The 22924-nt window shown below is 42.9% G+C and overlaps 1 protein-coding gene across 1 annotated transcript in view; it reads left to right on the plus strand.

The window, feature by feature from the left end:
• LOC132834710 (protein ERGIC-53-like) overlaps window positions 1–14156 on the plus strand; it is a 76444-nt gene extending 62288 nt beyond the window's left edge. Inside the window, exons 11-13 of the mRNA XM_060853672.1 lie at window positions 2788–2932; window positions 9497–9612; window positions 14007–14156. Of these exons, the coding sequence (XP_060709655.1) occupies window positions 2788–2932; window positions 9497–9612; window positions 14007–14043 (298 nt within the window). The 3' untranslated portion in view covers window positions 14044–14156. The remainder of the gene's footprint in view (window positions 1–2787; window positions 2933–9496; window positions 9613–14006) is intronic.
• Window positions 14157–22924: the final 8768 nt, after the last annotated feature.

The following is a 22924-nucleotide window of genomic DNA, read 5'->3' on the forward strand; positions in this document are numbered from 1 at the left end:
CAAGCCCTTTGGTCCAACTCGCCCATGCTGACCAGCTTTCCCAAATTAAACTAGTCCCATTTTGTCAGCGTTTGGCCCATTTCCCACTGAGCCTTTCTAATTCCTGTACCTGACCAAATGTCTTTTGAAATGTTGTAACTGTGCCCACATCCACCACTTCCTCTGGAAGTTCATTCCACACGTGAATTACTCTGTGTGAAAATGTTGCCCCTCAGGATCCTTTTAAATCTTAAATACTCTTATCTTAAACCTAAGACCTGTAATTTTGTACTGCCCTACCCTTAGGAAAAGACATTTGCTATTTACCTTATCTACGCCCCTCATGATTTTATAAACTTCTATAAGGTCACCCCTCAACCACCTACAGTCCTGTGGAAAAAGTTCCAATCTATCCAGCCTCTCCCTATAGATTAAACCCTCCATTTCCAGTAATATCCTTGTAAATCTTTTCTGTACCCTTTCCAATTTAATAATATTCTACGGCAGGGTGACCAGAACTGTGCACACCTGCTACTGTAGGTGTGTGTGTTACCTGCTACAGAGGACGAGGTGGGGTAAAACGTCAAAAGATTTCAAATGGGATAGTATCACAACACAACATACAATGTGATGCAATTCACCTGCAAGCCTTTTGAATGGAATATGTGTGAGCTGACGTTGCACCCACACTGGTACACTTGGTATCACAATCCAGGTGTCCCACCACCTGAACTAACCGATGCACCCAGGGCTGGCTTTGAAATCTACATGTTTAATTTTCTCACTTTGTTTCAAGGGGAGGATTTAGCTACATCCATGAGGCCCCTGCTGGCTTTTGCTGGTGTATTTTGTAAACGCATGTTCCAACTGAAGCCACATGCTGAGCTTTCCTATGTTTGACCATTTATACTTGAGTGTCTCCCTCTACTGTGTGGAGAACTTGCTCTGATCAACAGTCTTCTCCAATATCTTAAGTTCTCTACAAGCTTCATTCTTTTGCAGTTTAATTGGAGTTTAATTTGGATAAATGTGAGGTATTGGATTTTGGGAAAACAAACAAGGGCAGAGCTTATAGTTAAAAGTAGGGCCTTGGATAGTGTTGTAGAACAGAGAGACCTAGGGTTCAGGTACATAATTGTTCAAAGTTTGCATCGCATAAAGTTAGGATGATTAAGGAGGCATTAAGCATGTTTGCCTTCATTGCAAGGACCTTTGAGTATGGGAGTTGGGATGTTATGTTGAGGTTATGCTAGACATTGGTGAGGCCTCTTCTGGAATATTGCATCCAGTTCTGGTTGCCCTGTTATGGGAAGGGTATCAGTAAGTTGAGGGTTCAGACAACGTTTACCAGGAGGATGCCAGGAATGGAAGGTTCGAGTTATAACGAGAGGCTGGCACTTTTTTTCCTGGAGTTGAGGGGTGACCCTATAGACCTTTCTAAAATAATGAGGGGTATAGACAAGGTGAATGGCAGCTGTCTTTTTCCTAGGGTGGGGGATTTCAAGACTCTGGGCTTATTTTTAAGGTGAGGAGACAAAGATTTTAAAAAGGCTTGAGGGACAATTTTTTTCCCCCCATAGAGCATGGTTTGTGGTGAATGTGGGTATAATTACAACATTTAAAAGGCTTTTAGATAAGTGCATGAATTAGACATGTTTGGAGGGATATGGGCCAAGCGCAGGCAGGTGGGATTAGCTTATTTTGGGATTATGGTCAGCATGTGTGTTTTATGCTGTCATTCTGTTACTGATTAGGCTTGCAGCAGAGAGAGTATGGCTTTGGCAATGACTGGGTGGTAAATAAAGAGCATTTGGATCTTTGTGTGTATATACAGTATAAAGCTGAAACGTGTTGCTGGAAAAGCGCAGCAGGTCAGGCAGCGTCCAAAGAGCAGGAGAATCGACGTTTCGGGCATGAACCCTACTTCAGGAATGCCTGACCTGCTGCGCTTTTCCAGCAATACATTTTCAGCTCTGATCTCCAGCATCTGCAGTCCTCACTTTCTCCTATATACAGTATAAATCCTTGAAATTCCTGTGTTTGCATCAAATATTGCAAAACTCAGTTTGACACAATGTTTATTCATTGACCATCAGAGTGTTTGCATTCAAGGCATTTGTCTCTTTAATTTGCAAAAATACATTTTTAGGGTGGCACGGTGGCACAGTGGTTAGCACTGCTGCCTCACAGCGCCGGAAACTCGGGTTCAATTCCCGACTCAGGCGACTGACTGTGTGGAGTTTGCACATTCTCCCCGTGTCTGCGTGGGTTTCCTCTGGGTGATCGGGTTTCCTCCCACAAAGATGTGCAGATTAGGTGAATTGGCCAGGATAAATTGCCCGTAGTGTCAGGTAAAGGGGTAAATGTAGGGGTATGGGTGGGTTGCGCTTCGGCGGGTCGGTGTGGACTTGTTGGGCCGAAGGGCCTGTTTCCACACTAAGTAATCTATCTATTTCAATGGTAGAGCAGCTTTAAGGTTTGCTGAATCCTTCTTCAGAATCTTTTGTAACTCAATATCTAGCATGATTCCGAACGTTTGGTGAGTATAATTGTAGACTTTGGATTCTATCTTAACCCCACTATTATCCCAAAGGATTGCTCTCTCATTAGCAAGACACAACTGGTGTTGAGTTGACCTGAGGGTTGCCGCACCTCAGGTGAGAGATGAGTTTGAGAAGGTGGGAGATAACCTCAGACAGTGCAAGAATTAAGACTGTGCTGTCAGTATCATCCCACGCTGCAAACTAGCTATCCAGTTAACTGACATCTCCCCTCTCCATCTTAACTCTGTTGCATTTTGCTTTCCAGCGTCAACATTGCAGACATGTTATCCAAGGTGAGGCAAAGTCAGCAGTCGTTAAATGCCATCACTGAAGGCAAAAGCCATGTCAATGAGATCCAGGAACACATTCACGTTGTGAAAAATGGTATTAACAGCTTAACTAACACCAAGGTAAGACTTGAACACTTCTGGATTATGCTTCATTGGGAGTTTGATATCTCTGCCATAAAGTATGTTTGGACTAGTGTTACAACTGAGATGAGAAGAGGGAGTTGTCATTCCTGTGTCCCAGTGTCCCCCAGACCACAGCATAAACTTAACAATATTTTACCCAAATCCTGATTCAACCAGTGGTATGCTTTCTCCATATTAGACCTATATTAAAAAGATGCATTGACTAGGTTTCTTTAGTGGACACCAAATCATTGGTTAGTTATGGGAAAGAAAAAGCAAATCTGCCCAGTGAAGATGCAGCATTGATTAGGGTTCAGGTTACTTTGTGAGATGAATATATAAATGTTTACCTCTCTATCCCAAGGACAGCAGCAAATCAAGAAGGTGGCTCATTGCGACACATTCTGCTAGGCAGTTAAGGTTAGGCAATAAATGCTGGCAATCCTGAATTAAATAAATAGCCTCACACGCACATCCTTTGGATTAAAGAGATAAAATGGATTTCTCTCTTCACTGGTTCATTTTCTTTTTCTAAAAAGCACTTTCTAGCCAAGATTTTTTATTCTTGAGAAGATAAAAAACACAAAGTGTGGAATGTCCTGAAGTCTGTAGATCTGGCAGTCAAGTCACTAATCATAACTGTCTGTCTCTGGTATACTGGCAGATACAGCTTGCTCAGGAAATACAGTATTGAGAAGTTCTTTCAGAAGAACCATCAGTTTTCACAGAATTCACCACAGGAACGCGGTGGAAACACGAAGTATGAGGCAGGTTCTTCCACCAGCCTTGGTGGAGGCAATGACCTAGTGACATTAGCGCTAGGCTATTAATCTAGAGACCCTGGTAATGTCCTGGGGGCATGGGTTCAAATCCTGCCATGGAAGTTGATGGAATTTGCATTTGATAACAAATCTGGAATTAAGAGTCTAGTACTGATCGTGAAACCATTGTCGATTGTCAAAGCAAACCCCATCTGGTTCACATTAGGGAAGAAGGCTGTCAACATTATCTGTTCAAACTACACGTGACTCCAGATCAACAGCCATGTGGTTGACTCCTAACTGCTGTCTGAACAATTGGGGATGGGCCAGAAAATGCTGCGCATTGGCCAGTGTCGTCCACACCCCATGAATGGTTTTATTTTTAAAAATAGGCAGCTTGTCTTTACCAGGTTTTTCCCAAGAAACCCCAAGGACAGAAACTGCAAACACTATTCAACCCAAAGGTAAAACTGTCAAGTGTTTTTCCTGAAGTGATTTCAAGCAGCCAAGATCAAGAATTATCACAGACCGCATGATTTCCAATCAGCCTTCCTTCAAAACAAAACTGTCCACGTCTTTTCAGTGACCTCTTCGAAAAAGAATATTCGGGCTTCTCCACAATCTTTCAAACATAACTCTTCAAAGAAATATTAAATATTTCGTTTCTTTCCCTCTTGGATCAAAAAGACAGGGGTAGTCTGGAGAGGACTTATTCAGGTGGTTGAAACAAAAATTGGTTTTTAGACAGACGCAGGTTTGGGTTTGAGTTAATTTAGATTATAAGGGACCATTAAGTGTTGTTTTTAATGAGTTATAGGCATTTTGGTAATGTGTTCTAAGAGAGCAGCAACAAAAATGATAATGAGTTTCTCTGGCCACCCATTAATTTTGCCAAATAAACTATTGGAATCTAGTTTTCTTACTGGCAATGTGAAACTAAAGAATTTACTGGGAATGCATATGTAATATTTTTAGCAATTAACACAAGGTGAAAATGGGTCTGGAGAGAATAGATTAACTTGAGTCACTGTTACTAGTTAATTTGAAGCATTGCTGAGGGCCAGGGAGGTGAAGGGTAACCTGACACCACATCTTTGAGATATTACTGTGTCATTTTGGTGCTTCACACTGAAGATCAAAATCAGAAATGGCAACTAGAGTGGCAGGGATGAGAAAGAAGAGATTATTGTTTCTAGATGCTTTGCATCTTTCCATGATCAGCTGACATATCTGTTCCTCTGTCTCCTGCTGGCTATTGAGAGACCAACGCTATAGCCCCATCATAATGATTACTCCTTTCTTGTTCCTTAGTTCTACCCAGATGGTCTCGCTGAATGGGCACCGCTAAGATGTCCTCTCTGAGTAGAACCGTGCCAATCTTAATCAGTGATACAACTCCTTCACCTCCACTCCCCCCACACACACGCATATAGTGGTCTCTTCTACATTGGGGAGACAGGGTGCCAACTTGCGGATTGTTTCAGAGAACATCTCTGGGACATTCGCTGCAAACAAACCCACTGCCCCGTGGCTGAATGCTTCAACTCCCCCTCCCACTCCAGCAAGGATATGCAGGTTCTGGGCCCCCATCGCATTCTCAACTACCTTCCCCAACCCCACCCCCCTCTCATTTATCATTCAGCCCTCCAGCCCACAAGCCTCATTCCTGATCAAGGGCATATGCCCGAAACATTGGTTCTCTTTCTCCTTGGATGTTGCCTGACTTGCTGTGTTTTTCCAGCACCACACTCTCCACAAGCATACACGTGCGTGCATGCACACACAGGCATTCTCCCCCCCACAGCCCACCCTCTTGCCTGAAATATCTAACTGGAACACTGAGTTGCCAGTCCAGCCTTTCACTCAGCCAAGTTTCTGCAATGGCTACAACATTGTAGTCCCATGTAGTAATCCAGGCCTTAAGTTCACCTGTTATACTCATTTTGCATTAAGTTAAATACACATTTTCATTATCATTCATTAATACTAAATGCACCTATGTTCATTAGCCTGGTCCTGCCTATCCTTCCTATTAGACTCATTTCTCAATCATTGCATATGCTGACCCACCACTCTGGCTCCCCCGCCCCGCCAAACGAATTTAAACCCTGCCAAATTCCACTGAAACCCCCCTGCAAATGGAAGTGCATGCTGGATCAGTTGTTAATTTTAAAGCTTAGATAATTTTTGTGAAGCAAAGGTATTAAGGGATTTGAGCCAATGACAGATGTGTGGAGTTAGGCTACAGATCAGCTGTGATCTTACTGAATAGCAGGACAGGCTTGAGGAGGTGAATGGCCTACTCCTATTCCTGTTTCTGAGTAACCTGTTATGGACCAGACCAGGCCTCTCAAAATATTTTAAGAAGGTAGCCTAGCCCCTAACTTTTTCTTAGTTTAAAGGGAAATGTAAAGTGCCGTGTTTCAGATGCAGTGTGACTGGTCAAACTACTCCATATTAAGCAAAACACAATTTGTTTGAATACTATTGATAAAATACAAGCAAAGAAAGAGGAATTTAGAAGAGCCTAACTATTGGAAACTTAACAGAATAGTTGATACAATTGCTCTCATAATTAATGGTTGCAGTAGAGTAACATCCTATCAGCATACTCTTTGACAAATATAGAAAATAGATTTTGTCTCCTATGCAATTTAGCAGCTGAGGAAGAGAATCCCCAGCTTTTGGCTGTAATCGGTGAGGAGTGGTAAGAATAGCTTCTAACCTCTTCAAGCTCACAACAGCAACTGCTTTAAAGTTAAACCTAAAAACAAATTAGAATTCTGGTCTGAGAGAGCTGGGCACAACCCATTCAGGCTGCTGCTATTGTTCCAATGTTTTAAAATAACCCAAGTTGTTTATTCTAATGGTTTTGGTGCACCGTTTGGCACCACTGCCTTACAAACCTCCCTTTTAAAAACAGAGACTAGGACAAGATAACCTCTTAAAGCCACAGCATTGTCAAAGACATCAGCATTCGACAGTGCGCTGTTTTTTAGATTCTGTACCATTACATGAATTGGTGATACAAATAGATCAAAATGTCTGGCTCTTTAATCTGGAATCATCGCCTTTAAATTTGAGAATGTAAAATAGTTTACCTGAATCATAAACTACTCATGCTAGGTAGTAATTGTGATGAATTTGTGGCAGAGTTCTTTTTGGACTGTTGCACTGTGAGAAATGTTGGAAGATTTGCTCTCAATCTGAACTGTCTAAATTAAATGCCATAATTATTCCTTCCATTTTTAACACCGTTCTGCATGCCTTTAAGGAAGGTTTTTACCCCTTCATGTACTTCTTTTCTGTTGCAACACAAAATTGTTCTGAAGGCTGAATTAATATTCATCAGATGTAGCACATCCTGCATTCTCTGAAACACATGGCATTTCCCCAGGGTGAGAGCAAGACCCAGGCCAGGTTTTGATCAAAATTCACTTCCCCACACAATCACCTCGGGGGCTTCCCTTCAGAGGCTTACTCTCATGAGAACAGGAGGAGATGCAACCTTGCCTTCCTTAAAGCAAAGCCGCTAGGCATCCCAAACATATTGGTAGTCAAAGGGCCAACTACTCTGCAGAGTCACCCCTGTGACCTGAGATGCAGCTACCTTCCCCAGAGGTGTGATCGCTACACATTCTCCAGTATGTGGGTTTGAAACATCACTCCTTAAATCCATCATTTCACTCAAAAATGTGTGGTAGACAAGCTTTTAAAAATATTGGTGAGAGAATAAGGATAGACTTCACCTTCCCAATCAAAACTGTCAGTCAGTAATTTGTCCTGGAGTTCATGAGTGAAACCCCTTCCACTCCAAACCACAGTTCCCAAATTGTCCCCAGAGTATCAGATATCTGCAGAATGAAAAATGTAGTCATTGTGTTAGAAAAGAAAAGCTATTTTGCAAATGAAATGCAACCATTAACCAATGATTTTGCAGTTAAATAGCTGCAGTGAGAGTGCTTTTGCATGTGTAGGTAAGCATTAGTACATTTAACAGAAAGGGATGCTACAAAGACAACAGAAGGATCGAAGATTTCACTTTTTAAAACTTGTAACAAAAAAATTGACATCAATCTCATGCAAACAGTAATTAGCAGCTGAAAGGTGCTTCAAATAAAAAGGAAAATTGCATTTGAAATAGAATAGAACAAAAATATACCACAGATGGTCATAGGCACTCCTATTACTTACCCCACAAACGCAGTACCATAAGCAATCTCAAAGTCTTTTTAATTCAGCTTTTGTTTTGTAGGATCTCTCACTTCCAATCTAGTTGTTTGAGGCTTGAATTGCATTCACCTACAACCTTGTTTCAGATGAATATTATCTGCCCCAGACAAAGTTATCATTGACAGGTGCATATCTACAAACTCTCTCGCACTGGGGTCATGATAATCCTGATGTCAAAAAGTGCCTAGAGGTTTCCTTCTCCAAGCCCTTTAAACACCCGTGTTGGGCTCTGGCCCAACATCAACAGCAGCAGTAGGTATTGACCAACCATAATCTCGCGCGCTCTCTCACGCGCTCTCTGGTGCCCTCCAGAGTCCTGTCCTTTCCAGTTGTGTAGCATACACCATAACAGGGTAGCATGGTGGCTCAGTGGTTACCACTGCTGCTTCACAGTGGGTTTGATTCCACCCTTGGCTGACTGTGTGGAGTTGCACATTTTTCCCGTGTCTGTGTGCGTTTCCTCCCATAGTCCAAAGATATGCAGCAAAGGTGGATTGGCTATGCTAACATGCCCATAGTGTCCAGGGTGTGCAGGCTAGGTGGATTAGCCAGAGGAAATGCAGGATTACAGGGATAGTGGAGTCTGGGTAGGATGCTGTTAGGGTCATTGTGGACTCGATGGGCCAAATGGCTTGCTTCCACAATGTTGGGATCCTATGATTCAAAACATAATCTTTGTAATATTCTGAGAACCCTTCAACAAAAGGGTTGCCAAAGAGAAAACTCTTCCATTCCAAGAGAGCCTGACTGTTTTTCCCGTCTATCCATCAATTCTCAGGGTCCTCAACCACCAACAGAAAACAAACTGACTGAAACCCCATCCTTTTTGCCCTATGTTTCTGAGCTGTTCACATTCATCATGCCAGCTCCAGGTCAATTCAGCTTTTCTTGGAACATAACAATGTCATAATCAAAAGAAAAAAATTGGCCTTTCAAAGTACACCACAGCCTTTAGTTCTTAAAGGAAGATTGCACAAAATAAATGAGTTTTTGTCCATCTCATAACAATCAGTGGAGAACCTCCAGATGTATATGAAGAAGAAAGATATGTGCATTACAGGGAAATTTAATTTCTATTTTGCTTCCGTTTTAAGGCGGTGTCCTGCAGTTTTTTAAAAAAAATATATCAAGTGGTACACTTATCATCCAATGAGTCTTGCCAACTTAGAAGTTCTGGATTATACTTATACGTGATGAGAACTACTTTCTGTTGAAAGCAAAATACTGCAAATGCCGAAAATCTGACGCAAACACAATGCTGGTTTGACCCAGCAGTTCTGGCAGTATCTGTGGGGAAAGAGTTAATGTTTTGAATCCATTGTGATTTTTGTGCAGTCATACCAGGCTGAAAACATTATTTCTCTCCTCACAGATGCTGCCACATCTGCTGAGTATCTCCTGCACCCGCATTTTTATTACCGCTTTTCATTTTGCTGTGTTATATTCTTAAGACCATCCTAATACATTGTACCCAGTTAACTCTGGTACAATGGGTTGTGAGTAAGTTCCATTACTTCTGTGTCTAATGACTGCACACAATAATGTGCCTTCATCGTTTCTTTCACAGGTTCAACAAGTCAGCTGCCCGAAGGTCCCACCTATTCCATCGTGTACTTCAGCTTGGCATTTCTTGGTGTTCATTGTTCTCCAGTCTGTATTCTTTCTCTCTTACTTAATACACAGGTAATTCATTTTTATTCTTGGGTAAAATAAGTTTGCACTGACAATATATATATATAAAAGTTGTTGAGGTTGGTAAAGTATGAGCTAATGTGCAAACGTTCAGGTACCTGGACCATGTGTTAGCAATGTGGGAATGTGTTGTCTAGTAGTCCTGGGCAATAATACATAGCCATCAGGTAAGTCAGGTACATGTCACACAGGGTCATAAACATGTACAGCAAGGAAACAGACTTTTCAGTCCAATCCATGCCAACCCAATACCCTAAATTAACCTTGTCCCATTTGCCAGCATTTGGTCCATATTCCTCTAAACCCTTCCTACTCCTGTACCCATCCAGAGTCCTTTTAAATGTTGTAACTGTACCAGTCCCCCACCGCTTCCTCTGGCAGCTTGTTCTATACACGAACCTCCCTCTGCATGAAAAAGTTGCCCCTTAAGTCACTTTTTGCAGGATATTGGGGTGTGAAAGGATCAGAAGTCTATGAAGTGTTTATTTGGTCAATGAGATTGAAACTGGACTCTGACCAGTGTGCAGATAATGGAACCGCTCAGTGAGACCATGAAACTTTAATGATCCCAGTTTATTTCCCCTTCTTCTCATTTTAGCCAGGAGAGCATTTCAAAGTTCCTCAGCTGTACTTCCCCAGCTCACTGAGTCTCCTTTAACAACATCTCCCAAAACCCATGACCTTTACCATTGAGAACGACCAGCAGAGCAGCGCCATGTTCTCCTTCAAACCACACACCACCCTCACTTTGAAATATATTGTTGTTTCTTTGCATTCACTGGGTCAAAAATTCCCAAAACTCGCTTCAAAATAGCACCATGGGTCTACCGACACCTCTCATATTGCAGTGGTTGACGAAGATGGCTCACCACCATCTTATCAAGAGAAGTTAAGAATGGGCCAAAACATGTTTGCCAAACCAGTGAAACCAGTTGAAACATGGAAAATATGAGTGGCTGTAGACCATTCAGCCCTTTGAGTCTGCCCTGCCATTCAATATGATCATGGCTGATCATCCAACTTAGTAACCTGTTCACTTCTTCTCCTCAAAGCCTTTTGATCTCAGTGTATTAGCAGTGGTTAGCACTGCTGCCTCACAGCACCAGTGACCCAGGTTCAATTCCAGCTTCGGGTGACTCTGTGGGGTGTTTGCACATTCTCCGAGTCTGCGTGGGTTTGCTCCGGTTTCCTCCCACAATCTAAAAATGTGTGCCGGCTGGGTGAATTGGCCATCTAATTGCCCATAGTGTTCAGAGATGTATAGGCTACATGCATTAGTCAGAGAAATGTAGAGTAATAGGGTAGGGGAACGGGTCTGGGTGGGATACTGTTTGGAGGGTTAGTACAGACATGTTGGTCCAAAAGGCCTGTTTCCACACTTTGTGGGCGGCACGGTGGCACAGTGGTTAGCACTTCTGCCTCTCAGCGCCAGGGACCTGGGTTCAATTCCCGCCTCGGGCAACTGTCTGTGTGGAGTTTGCACATTCTCCCCATGTCTGCGTGGGTTTCCTCAGGGTGTTCCAGTTTCCTCCCACAGTCCAAAGATGTGCAGGTCAGGTGAATTGGCTGGCTTAAATTGCCTGTAGTGGTAGGTGTAGGGGTAATTGTAGGGGAATGGGTGGGTTGCTCCTCGGAGGGTCGGTGTGGACTTGTTGGGCTGAAGGACCTGTTTCCACACTGTAGGGAATCTATCTGTCTATCTCACTCCTCCTCAAAAACATTCAATGTTTTGACCTCAACTGCTTTCTGTGGCAGAGAATTCCACAGGGTCACCCTGCTCTGGTGAAAAAAGTTCTCCACCTCTCAGTCCTGAATCCTCTGTATCTTTAAAACTGTGACTCATGGTTCTGAACTCCCTGGTAATAGGGAACATCCTTGTTGCTCAAAGAATTAAGAACCTAGGCGAGAGAAGGAAGAGACAGCCAAGGTTTGTGGTCAGGTTGTATGTCCTAGATCTCTCTCAGAAGTTGTGATCATAATTGACCATGGACCTAGAATTCCAAGAGCCTCCCATTAAACAGCATCGATGTTCTCCAGGCAAATGGCTACTTGTACAATGCTCTTTTGTCTGTGCACTGTATGAGGGTATAACTGGATGTCTCCCAAGCAACTGTGAAAGGAAATCATTTGATTTTAAATTTAATGCTCCTCTGTGCTACTTGCTCACTGCTATATTTACTTGTTAGCTGTTAAGATATCAATATGGAAACAGTGCTTAAGTTTCGATGTGCTCCAGGCTCCTCTTGACTTCAAGGACTAAAGTGTGACTCATCCAGGCTTGTGATTTATCAAGTTGCCATTTCTGGAATGGGAAAGAGATTCCATTTGCCTTCCCTATTATTGTCTGTGCAATCTGCACATCATAAGTAAAAGGGAAAACATAGATGTTTGTTCTGTTTTTAATTATCCACCTGATAATAATATACCCTGTTGTTTCGACGTGTTATTAATGCCTCAGAACCTGTGTGCTATTGAGCCTTCCCTCTTTGTCTGAGATTGGGTGATACAAGATTTTGAAGCATAACTCGTGAGAAATCAGAGTTCATATGCTGGTGACTAAGATCTCGCTTGTCATTGAGATAATTGACAATTATCCTTGAGATAATTGAAGGAGAAATGGATTCCAGACAGGATGTAGCATTTCGAAGGCTAAGAGGCAAGTTAATTGAAGCGTATCGGATCCTGATATGCCGAGAGAAGGTCAATGTTGAGAGGATGGTTCCTCTTGTGGGAAACTGTAGAGGGACAGGTCACTGTTTTAAAAATAAGGGGCCACCTATTTAAGACCGAGATGAGGCAAATATTGTTTTCTTGTAGAGGGTAGAGAATCAGGGTGTTGTTCCTCAAACACTGATGGAAGCAGAGTTTTTGAATGTTGTTAGTCATGTGCCGGTGTTGGACTGGGGTGGACAAGGTCAGATATCACACGACACCAGGCTATAGTCCAAAAGGTTTATTTGAAATTACACGCTTTCACAAGTGCTTCACCTGATGGAGGAGCACCACTCCAAACGTTCATGATTTCAAATAAACCTGTTGGACTATGACCTGCTGTCATGTGACTTCTGACAGTGAAGAAATATTGATCTATTTCCAAATCAGGGTGTTGAGTGGCCTCAAGGGGAGCCTGCAAATGGTGGTGTTCCCATGTATCTACTGCCCTTGTCCTTCTAGATCGATGTGGTCATAAGTTTGGAAGGTGCCTCCAGAATTCATTGCTTTCTCAGTAAGCTATGAGTTTGAAAGGTGGTTATAGATAGATGGGAATGTAGACTAATCCAATCAGCCATTATCTTATTGAATGGTGGAACAGGATTGAGGGGCTGATTGGCCTGTTATGTTAGCATCTCTGTTCTGATGATATTCTGGACCAATGTGAGCCCTCCCCCAGCTCCTAACTGGCCTAATTCAGGTTTACTAAATAGACAAACTGTTTTGTTGTGCTGTTGCCATGTGTTAACAGAATGTCCAATCCCAGTCACTGTAGGAATTAAACCTTTTGCATTCCATTTATAATGTCCATATGGGGTGTGGTAGTATATCTGTCACTGGGCTAGAAATCTGTGGGCTTCAACTAACGATATTGTAAGTTCAAGTTGCAAAATGGAAGCTGATGAATTTATGTTCAGTTAATTAAATAATTTGGAAGAAGCAGCTGCTTTCAGCAATAGTGACCATAAAAGAAAACCCAACCAAAAATCCTTTAGTGAACGAAAGCTACTGGCCCTTATGACTCTTAGTGATGTGGATTATTAGGAGTACTTTCTAAAGTGGTCAAGCAAGCCACACAGTTGTTCAAGAAAGCCACTTACCCCCACCTCATTGAGGACACAAAAGGGATAGGTAGTAAATTCTGACTTTGCCAGTAATGCACACGTTCCTGTGATTGAACGAAAAAACTGTAACTGAGTTGAGTCTTTTTTTAAAAAAAGGCTGTAAAATGACAAAGATCAGTAAATTCTGATGGTGCTTATCTCGAATTCCTCTGCCTGATGATCAAGTAGCAAGAGAGGAATTTCAGACTGATTCATCAGAAACCTGTATTTTATTTTCGAAGAAAATTACAGGGTACTAAAATGATTGGAAAAACAATGAAATGGATATTGAAAGAGAGAGGGGGGTGAAATTGTTAGATTTTTATTTTGGCAAGAATCTTTAGAGTTACAGAACCTACAGATTATGTTTAAGGTATAAACCATCCATGATTGAATTGAATGACAGAACAGGTCTCAAGGACTGCTTAGCCCTCTTCTGCTCCACATTTCTTCCATCCTTTTGCAGAGGTAATACTATTTTACCTCTGTAGCCTTGACCTTCAGAACCCTATGCTTCAGATTTAGTACTGAAAGTGCTCAAAAGTAAATAAATATTGTATCTTTTTACAGGAATAGAAGAGAAATCAATTCCAAGAAATTTTTCTGAAGGGTTGCACTGGAATCATGAAAATTGTGGGACGAGATGTTTTTGAAAGGTGTTTATGAATGAATTTCTAAAGTAATTGCGTGCTGTAAGCCTGCCTTATTAAATGGTCTTTACATGACATTCTAAGTCAGGCTCACCAAATGGTCAGTAGCTGTGACTACTGTCGTCATATATTACTTTCATAGTGAATATTATTTTTTTAAAAATAATCTAATTTGAAAGCTGACATTTACATGAAATTACACTGGAACATATTTTCTATTCTAACATAGTTCCAATGTAACAATTGTTCAGATTTATACAAAATTTATTCAGTGTTTATATACTAAAAGTGTTTGTTCAACTGCTCCTTTTTGCATTAACTGAAGTGATGATCTCAACAAATGTCCTAATTTATTTCAATCGATTTTTTTTTTTAAACAAATGGTATGTTGTAACAACTTGTACAATGAAATAAATGTCATAAGCAGTCTTTACTTGGAGTTACTTTTACTTCTATTTGGGCTTAAGGGAAAAGATATAAAAGTGACCTAAAGGTGTCAGAGGTTGACCTTACCGAAGTTTATAAAATCATGACGGGCATGGATAGGGTAAATAGATAAGGTCTTTTCCCCAGGTAAGGGGAGCCCAAAACTAGAGAACATAGGCTTAAGGTGAGAGCGGAAAGGGACTGAAGGGGCAACTATTTTTTATTGAGGGTGGTGCGTGTATGGAATGAGCTAGCAGAGGAGGTGGTGGAGGCTGGTACAATGGCAACATTTAAAAGCCATCTGGATGGGTATATGAATAGAAAAGGTTTAGAGGGATATGGGCCAAGTGCTGGCAAACGGGATGAGATTAGTTTAGTGTTTCTGGATGTTTTGGACCAAAGGGTCTGTACAGCTCTGTGATTATGAAGGTTTCTAAATCCTAAAGCTGACTTACTAATGCTTGCTGCTATCTCTGTGAACTAAGTCACTCGGGAACTATTTTTATGACTATCCTGCTCAGTGCTGAAGAGGGTAATTGTTTCCTTTTAAGAGGCAATGCCTAAACTGATGACTGGCAAAAGACCGCAAGCATAGAACAAGATGTCCCTAAATATTGCAGGAAATGATGACGTCAAAGAAACTCGGCCATCTTAAAAAGAAACAAGGTTTCAAAGAAATTCATTTGCAATTAATTACGTTGAAGTGCTGACTACAAGACTAAGGGGTCAATTAAGCTAAATTGGCTGGACAGCTGGTTTGAATTGAATGATTTATTGTCACATATATTTTGACGGTGAGGCAAACAGTAAAAGTGAAAATCTTTTCCAATGTCACCATGATCTGGCGCCATTTTGAGTGATTTAAGAATAAGGAAAAGAAAAAATCGAGGTTCAAGAGAGTCAATTCAGAGCCAGTTCATTACCATCAATGACACCTGCGCTGCTATCCCACCTCCACCACCTCAACACCATCGTTCACACCAGACCTAACCAACAATTATGTCGCCAATCCTCAGGAGACATCTTTCGCTGCTGGAGCTACGTCACCGACATCATTTCTGCCGATGTAGCAACTGCCAGCAATGTAGCATTCTGACACCAGGTCCAATGTTCGGAAAGTAATTAAGGGCCTACTCAAGGTCCGAGCTGGGCCCACCCTCCTCCACGCTGGGCCCACCCTCCTCCACGCTGGGCTTACTTGAGGTATTAGGTCTGTTGCCGCCTGAGGTCCAGAGGTAAGTAAGGAAAATAAAAAGAGAAAGAAAAGCAAAGAGTTCCAAAAAGGAAAAAAGAAACAGTCAGAGCCGACGTGCTCTGTCTCAGGAGCCCTACTGTTCTGCCACCTTGCAGGAAGTTTTATGATACAGAGTGATGCTAACAGTGTGGGTTCAATTCCTGCACTGGCTGAGGTTACCATAAGGACTGTCCCTCTTGACCTCTCCCCTCTGCCTGGGGCATGGTGACCCTCAGGTTAAACTCAGCACCAAATGTGTCTATCTAATGAGAGAGCAGCCATGTGGTCCAGTAGGATTATGGTGACTTTACCTTTAATGACAACATGTTAAGTGAATACAGTGAAAAGTATGCATGGAGCAAAGACATGAAGGGCAGTTTATTTGGAATTGATTGGGGGAGTTGGTCTTTCAAAAAACTCGCTGTCCTTTTTCAAGTGTTGTTATGTGATCTTGAATTTTTATTATTCATTCATTCTCGGGATATGGGTGTTGCTGGCTGGACTAGCATTTATTGCCTGTACCTTTTTGAGAAGATGATGTTGAGCTGCCTTCTTGAACTGCTGCAGTTCATGTGCTGTAGGTAGACCCACAACTCTGTTCAGGAGGAGGTTCCAAGATAGTGATCCAGCGACACTGAAGGAGTGACAATATATTTCCAAGTCGGGATGGTGAGTTGGCTCGGAGGAAACTTGAAAGTTGTGGTGTTCCCATGTACCTGCTGCCCTTGTTCTTCTAGGTAGTAGTGACCATGCGTTCGGCAGGAACTGCCTAATGATCTTTGAATTTCTGCAGTGCATGTTGTAGATGCACTGCAGAAACTAGTGCTAACCTGCATTGACGGTGGAGGGAATCGATGCTTGCGGATGTGGTGCCAATCAAGCTTTGTCCTGGTTGGTGGCATGCTTCCTCAGGGTTCTTGGAGCTGCACTTATCCAGGCAAGTGGGGAAGATTCCATCTCATTCGTGACTCAGTCCTAGAGATGTACAGCACAAACACTTGTATCTTATAGACGGTGGACAGGCTTTTGGTAACCAGGAGATGAGTTACTAGCTACAAAATTCCTAGTCTCTGAACTGCTCTTGTAGCCTCAGTATTTATATGGCTAGTTGTGTTCAGTTTGTGGCCAATACTAATGTTGCCAGTGGGTGTCTCAGAAATACCATTGAATGTTCATGGGGCAGTAGTTAGATTCTCTCTTGGTGGAGGTGGTATTTGCTTAGCACTTATCCATCAATCTAGAATTAACTAAACAGGTAGTGAAGACCTTATTTTAGATTTACAATTGAAAAGTGTCATTCAACAGTGTAGCATTTCCTCAGCATTACCCTTAAATAAAACAATACATCTGGGTTGTGTTCTGCTGTATTTTCCAACCACAGCTGCCTTTGGTTTGGTTTGATTTATTGCTGTCACATGTACAGAGGTACAGTGAAAAGTGTTCTTTAATGAGATTTACAGACAAAATAAGTGCATCAGGGTAACAGAGCAGAGTGCAGGATACAGTGGTACAGCTGCCAAGAGGTTGCAGAGAAAGTTTGGATAACAGCTGGGAAGAAGCTGTTCTTGAAACTGTTCGCATGTGTATTTAAACTTTTATACCTCCTCCCTGACAAGAGGGTGGAAGAGAGTATAAACCGGGTGAGAGGGGTCTTTGTGTTACCAATCAAGCCAAATTGGCATACAACTGCAAGTCGATAGAGCCACCTGGAAATGCCAACTGTGTTCAAATAGAAATAAAATCAGGAATTGCTGGAAAAACTTAGCAGGTCTGGCAGCATCAGTGGAGTGAAAGCAGAGTTAATGTATCGGATCCAGTGAACCTCCTTAAGAGCTGTATTCTGAGAAAGGGTCACTGGACCCGAAATATTAACTCTGCTTTCTCTCCACAGATGCTGTCAAACTAGCTGAATTTCCTGTCAAGATTCAAGTAGCGCTGGAAAAGCACAGCAGGTCAGGCAGCATCTGAGGAACGGGAAAATTGACATTTCGGACAAAAATGAAGAATGAGGCTGGGAGTCTCGGGGGGTGGAGAGATAAATGTGAGGGGGTTGGGGCAGGGGGGAAAAGATAGCTGAGAGTGCAATAGATGGATGGAGGTGGGGATAAAGGTAATAGGTTGGAGAGGAGGGTGGAGTGGACAGGTGGGAAGGAAGACAGACCAGTTGGACAGGTCAAGAGGGTGGTGCTGAGCTGGAAGGTTGGAACTGGGGTAAGGTGGCAGGAAGGGAAATGAGGAAACTGGTGAAGTCCATTTTGATGCCATGGGGATGAAGGGTATGACGTCCCACCAGTAACACAAGCCTGACCACCCCGGCCGACCCATCGTCTCAGTCTGCTCCTGCCCCACCGATCTCATCTCCACCCACCTCTATACTGTCCTATCCCCCCTGGTCAAGGAACTCCCCACATATGTTCAGGACACCACCCACACCCTCCACCTCCTCCAAGACTTCCGTTTCTCTGGCCACCAACGCATCATCTTCATAAACATCCAGTCCCTATACACCTCCATCTGCCATGACCAGGGCCTCCAAGCCCTCCATTTCTTCCTCTTCCAACATGCTGACCAGTACCCTTTCACTGACGCACTCATTGGTTTGATTGAACTGGTCCTCACCCTCAACAATTTCTCCTTTGAGTATTCCCACTTCCTCCAGATGAAAGAGGTAGCCATGGGCATCCACATGGTGCTTGCCTCTTTGTCAGTTATGTGGAACAGTCCATCTTCTGCAGTTACACTGGCATCATAGAGATGTACAGCATGGAAACAGACCCTTAAGTCCAACCTAACCTAGTCCCATTTGCCAGCACCCGGCCCATATCCCTCCAAACCCTTCCAATCATATACCCATCCAAATGCCTCTTAAATGTTGCAGTTGTACCAGCCTCCACCACTTCCCCTGGCAGCTCATTCCATACACATACCACCCTCTGCGTCAATGACTGCACTGGCGCCATCATTTCATCAACTTCACCAATACATTTCAGCCCGTCCTTAAATTCACCTGGACCATCTCTACACCTTTCTCCCCTTCCTGGACCTCTCCGTTTCCACCAATGGTGACCGACTCAACACAGACATTTTCTACCAACCCACCGACTCTGACTCCCACCCTACCTGTGCAAAACCTGTGCCCACACCACCTCCCTCACCTCCATCCAAGGCCCCAAAGGAGCCTTCCACATTCATCAAAGTTACACCTGTACTTTCATACGTCCTTAATTGTATCTATTGCTCCTGATGTGGTCTCCTCTACACTGGGGAGACTGGACACCTTCTCACAGCGCTTTAGAGCACATCTCCAGGACACCAGCACCAATCAACCGCCCTGTGGCCGAACATTTCAATTCCCCTTCCCACTGCCGAGGACATGCAGATCCTGGGCCTCCTCCATTGCCACTCCTTTACCACCTTATGCTTGGAGGAAGAATGCCTCATCTTCCACCTCGGAACCCTTCAACCGCATGGCATCAATGTGGACTTCACCAGTTTTCTCATTTCCCCTCCCCCCACCTTATCTCAGTTCCAACCTTCCAGCCCAGCACCATCCTCATGACCTGTCCTACCTGTCAACCTTCCCACCTATCCGCTCCACTCTCCCCTCCGACCTATCACCTTTACCCCCACCTCCATCCACCTATTGCACTCTCAGCTACTTTTCCCCCCAGCCTCACCCCCTTCCATTTATCTCTCTACCCCACTGGCTCCCAGCCTCATTCCTGATGAAGGACTTTTGCCCGAAATGTCAATTTTCCTGCTCCTTGGATGCTGCCTGACCTGCTGTAAGCTTGACTTAATCTCCAGAATCTGCAGTGTCTACTTTCACCTGCTGAGTTTTCCATCAATTCCTGACTATGTTTCTGATATTCACCATCCCCAGTTCTTTGATTTTTCTTGGATTCAAATAAGGCCTGGTCTTCAAAATGGCTTGAACACCCCAGGCTCTGAAATGCGTGAACAGATTCCGCCTGCAACTATCCATCATCCGACAGACGTTAAGGTAAGTTTCAGAATGTAATGTTGAATCTGTGGAAACCCTGAGTCATAATGCAGTCAAGACAAAATTTTCTGCTCCCACACTACAATAAGGATGCTGAAACAAAAGCGAATTAAGCATAAATTGATTAGGATGCTTCCTCCCACAGTGACTACACAAAGGAGCATTTGAAAAATTAAAGACTTTTTCATTAGACCACAGGATGATTTGATATGTGTCTGAAAAGAAAAGAAAAAGGGGAGAATTGTTTCTGTTGATTGAGCACTGTAGAATGAGGGGATGCGAAAACTGGTGAAGTCCACACTGATGCCATGGGGTTGAAGGGTTCCGAGGTGGAAGATGAGGCATTCTTCCTCCAGGCATCAGGTGGTAATTATGAGAAATTTGGGACAATAACCAGAACAATGTGAACATGTGAAATGTTTCCAATATTGATATTTGAAGTGAAAACCCATATCAACATTTAAGATGGTGATAGACAGATTTTAATTAGTAACGGGTTGAAGGGTATTGAAGCGCAGGCAGGAAGGTGGAGTTGAGGCCGAGATGAGATCAGCCATGATCATGTTAAATGGTGTAGCAGGCTAGAAGGGCTGAATGGCCTTCTCTACCTCGCCAGTCCTACCCTCCATCTCCCTATTTATCTCTCCATCCCCCGTTCCCCTCCACATTCCTAATGAAGGGCTTGAGCCCAAAACACTGACTCTTTCCTGCTATTCCAGCACCAGTCTTTTTGACTCTGGCTACTCCTGTTCTTAGTTCGTATATTTCTAAAGGGGGAAAGGGCCGGGGATGGAAAGAACAGGGTCTAAAGTGATCTGGAAATGGGGGCAGGTAATCCTAACTGTGCTTCCCAAACTACTATTTTTGCGATGTAAATTTTTTTAATGGCAAACTTTGCGGGACCTCAGAGAAATTTGGGAGTACGAAGGTTGTTGAGTGGGTGGGAGATGGAGGAGGGTTGGTGTTGAGTGGAATTGAGGGAAAAGCAGTTTGTACAAAAGCAAACAAATAAACTATTTACTGGTATCGCTTTTCGGTGCAGCAAGCAGCCTTCAGTGAGCTGGATCTGCCAAATTGCAAGCAGCCCCAGCCTGTTCAGCCTCTCCCTGTAGCTCAAACCCTCCAACCCTGGCAACATCCTTGTAAATCTGTTCTGAACCCTTGTAAGTTTCTGATAGGAAGGAGACCAGTATTACACGCGATATTTCTGAAATGCCCTGAAGATGTGTGCTGCCTAATTTCAGATTTTCCCATGTGTTAGTTGGAAAGGAGATACTGAGGTTTTATTACAACGGTCTGCAGTGTTGGGATTCCAGACCTCACTTGGTTTGGGTCAGATGGGGTTTTGTGAGTGTTCCAGCAGTTTGATCAGGACATCCATGGACATGTCACTGAGTCATCAACTGCTTTTGTTGGGCTTGCCTCCAGTCAATGGCTGCTTTGGACGAAGATCTAGGCTGAACTCTTGGAATGAAATCGAAAAATCAGGGCATCCTGCTTTAGCTCTACATATGGTGCAAAGCTGACTTTTTTTTTAAAAATGTGGACACAGAGTCTGTTCTGAAGGATGACCAAGACTACAAAATTCTTAAGGGAATGATGCGATAAACGTTTCCATAATGTAATTCCAGAACAAAGGGGAATTAACTCAGTGTATGGGGCAGGCCATTTTCGATTGTGCTTGAGAGGAATTTCTTCATTCAGAAGGTGGTGAATCTTCGGAGCTCTCTACCCTGGAGGAAGTTCAGCTATTGAGCATGTTCAAGGCAGAAGTTGATAAGTTCCTGGATGCTACTAATGGAATAAAGAGAAATAGCATTGAGGAGATAGCTAGTCATGAGCCAGAGTGATGGGCATGCTCAACAAACTGAATAGCCCACTCTTGTTCCTGTTTTCTGAGTGTTGGAAAGTTGAAATCTTTTTAAAATTGCACCATTATATGAAATTAGTTTTTTTTTTAAATCACATGTGTTTCCACAAATAGGTGGGGTTTCAGTTTGAGTTTGTTAAGTATATGTGCTTTTGAATTTAGATTTGTTTAATTATATTTTTAAAATAAAAATCAAAATAGTAAGATGACTCATGCTTTGTGACCTACTAAAGAATTTTATGAATGTGTATGGACATGTGTATGAATAGACTAATGGCAGGTATAGAGTTACACCCTAAATAAACTTCTGCCTTTGCAAATAATTTTAACTCAAGGATAGAATTATAGTCTGACAAATTGCTACCCTTCATCTTCAATTATATAAAGGATTTGTAATCCTAGGCTAACATATGAATATTAAAGCCTAGTGCACTCTTAAAACCCCACTGCCCAGATGGAGAATTTGTATTATGACAGGAACCACCTTGGCTGTTTTCCAATCTATGTTTTGTCCTGTAAACAAACATTAAGAACTAACTGGGAACACGGTGTAATGCAGTTCTGCAACACGTACCCTTGCATATGTAGACATAATTGAAGAAGGTTTAGCAACTTCTTTTTTCTCTTTATTCTAGTGGGCATAAGCCCAGCATTTGTTGTCCATCCTGACCGTGGGCGGCACGGTGGCACAGTGGTTAGCACTGCTGCCTCACAGCGCCTGAAGACCCGGGTTCAATTCCCGACTCAGGCGACTGACTGTGTGGAGTTTGCACTTTCTCCCCGTGTCTGCGTGGGTTTCCTCCGGGTGCTCCGGTTTCCTCCCACAGTCCAAAGATGTGTGGGTCAGGTGAATTGGCCATGCTAAATTGCCCGTAATGTTAGTTAAGGGGTAAATATAAGGGTATGGGTATGGGTGGGTTGCGCTTCGGCGGGTCGGTGTGGACTTGTTGGGCCGAAGGGCCTGTTTCCACACTGTAAGTAATCTAAAAAAAAAATCTGAGTTGAACTGAGTAACCTGCAAGGCTATTTCAGAGAACACTTAAAAGTCAACATGTTGCGGTGGGTCTGAAGTCACCTTATAGATCAGACCAGGTAGGGAAGGCGGATTTCCTTCCTCCCAGGATGTTAGTGGGCAAATTGGATCTTTACAACAATGGTTTCATGATCACTATCAGACCAGCTTTTATTGAATTCACATTTCACCATCTGCTACAGTCAGATTTGAATCCAGGTTTCTGAACATTAGCCTGGGCTCCGAATTATTTATCTGCTCATTCATTCATTCTATAATTCACACATTATAGA

This window comes from Hemiscyllium ocellatum, chromosome 42 (genome assembly GCF_020745735.1).
Source record: "Hemiscyllium ocellatum isolate sHemOce1 chromosome 42, sHemOce1.pat.X.cur, whole genome shotgun sequence".
Lineage (NCBI taxonomy): Eukaryota > Metazoa > Chordata > Chondrichthyes > Orectolobiformes > Hemiscylliidae > Hemiscyllium > Hemiscyllium ocellatum.